The sequence below is a fragment of the Monoraphidium neglectum genome (assembly GCF_000611645.1).
Source record: "Monoraphidium neglectum strain SAG 48.87 unplaced genomic scaffold scaffold03658, whole genome shotgun sequence".
Taxonomy (NCBI): domain Eukaryota; kingdom Viridiplantae; phylum Chlorophyta; class Chlorophyceae; order Sphaeropleales; family Selenastraceae; genus Monoraphidium; species Monoraphidium neglectum.
The window spans coordinates 1-2430 of NW_014009971.1; the positions used below are offsets into that span (position 1 = coordinate 1).

Genomic DNA, 2430 nt, shown 5'->3' on the forward strand with positions numbered 1-2430 from the left:
GCCCAGCCGGCGGCGGGCACGCGCGCCGGCAGCAGCTCCGCGGACGGCCCGGGGCCGCCGCGGGCGCCGCGGCGCGCGGCGGCGCCGGGGGCGTGCCAGGCGGCAGAGATATCCAGCAGCTGCAGGCGCAGGTCAAGCTTGCCGCTGTCTGCGGCGGCGAGCCGCAGGCCGGGGGGCAGCGCGACCGCGGCCTCCGCCGAGCCGCCGGCACCCAGGCCAGACACGACGAGCACTGCGCGGCCTGGAGGAGCGGGAGCGCAGGGCCCAACAGCATCATGAGCGCGAGGGGGGTGTAAATGGGTGGTAGGAATGAGGCAGAGTGCTCGGGTATCATTGCCGCTCATGCCGGAGGGAGCGGGGGCGCCACGGGTTGGCGATTCAGCTGCAAGGTGGCACGCAGGGTGGCACGCAGGTCTATGCAGGCGCAGAGACCTGCTGTCCCGTTTGCTGCTCGCGTCGGCCCCCTCCGCTGCGCGCCGCGAGGCCCGTTGCACATCCCAAGGAGCCCGCCAGTCAAAGCAGTCAAAGCAGTCAAAGCTGCGTGCAGTCACAAGGTGCGGTCCCGTGCTTACCAGCCATGGAGGGCCCCCGGTCCACCAGACCGCCGCCGCGCGCGCCACAGCTCCCCGGGCTCGCAGCTTCGACGGCCCCCAAAGCGCGTGCCCTCAAGCGCAGCCGCCCCGGCTGCTGCGGCAACGGGGGCGGCTGGCAGTCGACTGCCGAGTCCTGCGGGTCGCTGGGCGCGTCGCTGCCCTGGTGGGGCGCGAGGAGGCCGCAGGGATGGCTGCCCCACACTGCGCCGCACTGCACAGGGGCGAGGCGCTTGATGCGGGCGGCACCGTGCCTGCAGCCGCTGCGGGCGTCTGCTGAACTGCCCCAGGACCCAAATAGATCCATGTCAGCCGGTACGCACTACTGCCTGATTGGGCGAGCCGGTCCTGGGTCAGCGAACCACACGCATCACTGGCCACTGGGAGAGCACACTGCAGCGCAGCAGAGCACACGGCTTGCGTGTGACGGGCGACGACGTTCTGCACGAGGTGCGTGGTTGGTGTAACGAGAGTGCTGCTAAAGAATGCGCCAAATGCGTAATAACCAGAGGCCGCCCGCGCGACGACGAGCACAGTCTGCGCGGCACAATCTGCAGGCACAGCGAGCGTCGACAAGATGACTCGCAAGAATAATTGTTGAAAACTTGAACGAAACGATTGCCGACAACACGCTCTGACGTTGATAGACTTCGGTGCTGCCCGCAAGGCGTGACCGCTCAGCCTGTTGCGCAGTGCCACTCTTCCTTGCGGTCAGCGGACCGGGGGCCATGCACGGGTGCCAAATTTCAGCGGCGAAGGGTGTGATAGCAAAGAATCTTGTTGCCCATCATCCTGGAGCCGTGGTGACGCACGGAAGCTGTGGCAGACCGTGCGGCACTGGGCTCAACCGCCCGCAGCGTCTCCGTGGTGCTGCGGCAATGGAGTGGGCAAGATGCCAACCGCTGGCGTGTGTGCTCTGCGCACGTGCCTTTGCATGCTCTCAGAACCAGGGGGCTTCGCAAGCAATTGGTCATGTGCGCAGTGCCAGCTGCCACGAACGTGATCGAACAAGCCAGCACATCTCGACCTGTGACACCGAGTTGCAGTGTCCTGCATGCAACCTACCCTGAATATCAACATCAAACCTTGTAAGTCTCCACTGACAAAGATATGCGCGCAGTTGGCCGCGCTGGCTTGCCGTCCCATGTCTTATGATAGGCCATTGTTGGTCTCGTTTGTCACAAAGGTCATATGTACAGGCCGTCTACACGACCACATTGACAAGCAGCGGCAGCATTGATGAGTACGTAAACCCAGTTTGTGGTCGCAAGCACAGCCTGTTTCACTACCGGGCTTGTGTTTGCTTGCAACCCACACCTGGTCTGCCACTATCAGGTGCCACTGATAAGGCAGCTGATTTTGTGTCGCTGCCCCCTCCCACATTCTGCCGTGGTTCAATCTTGCCAGGAGTGATCAGTGCAGAGTCATCAATCGCTGTTGAGATGTGCGCCAGTCATCCCATGGACAGTTGGCCGGGACAGTTGTGGTTGCCAACAGGTCACCAGGCCTGCAGTTGCCCTCAGCTTTGTCGGCCTGCAACCGCCGTGTGCCTAAGGATTAAGTACATACAGACTTTTGCGACGCTGTGCTCGCGCCCTTCAACCCCGGCCTGCCCGTTTCGAAGCCAAACACGAGAGTGCTGGCCCCGCTGCTTGCAACGCGTACAGCCCTCAGATGACCAGCTATAATATCAAAGTAAGTTTCATGTGGATGTTCGCCACGCCGCGTGGCATGATCGCAGAATTCCAGCTTGATATTGCGCTGAGGGGCTTTTGCACGGCTCAAAGCATGATTATTTTCAATCTATATCAAGCTTTCAAGCACACTCGGTGGTCCGAGA

General features: G+C 62.8%; 1 protein-coding gene across 1 annotated transcript; it reads right to left on the reverse strand.

Annotated features, from left to right (window-relative positions):
• Positions 1–572: 572 nt before the first annotated feature.
• MNEG_13156 (hypothetical protein) lies at positions 573–897 on the reverse strand (the record flags this gene model as incomplete). Its single annotated transcript, XM_014038371.1, has 1 exon — positions 573–897. A coding segment is annotated over one exon (325 nt), but the record flags the coding sequence as incomplete, so codon positions are not given.
• Positions 898–2430: the final 1533 nt, after the last annotated feature.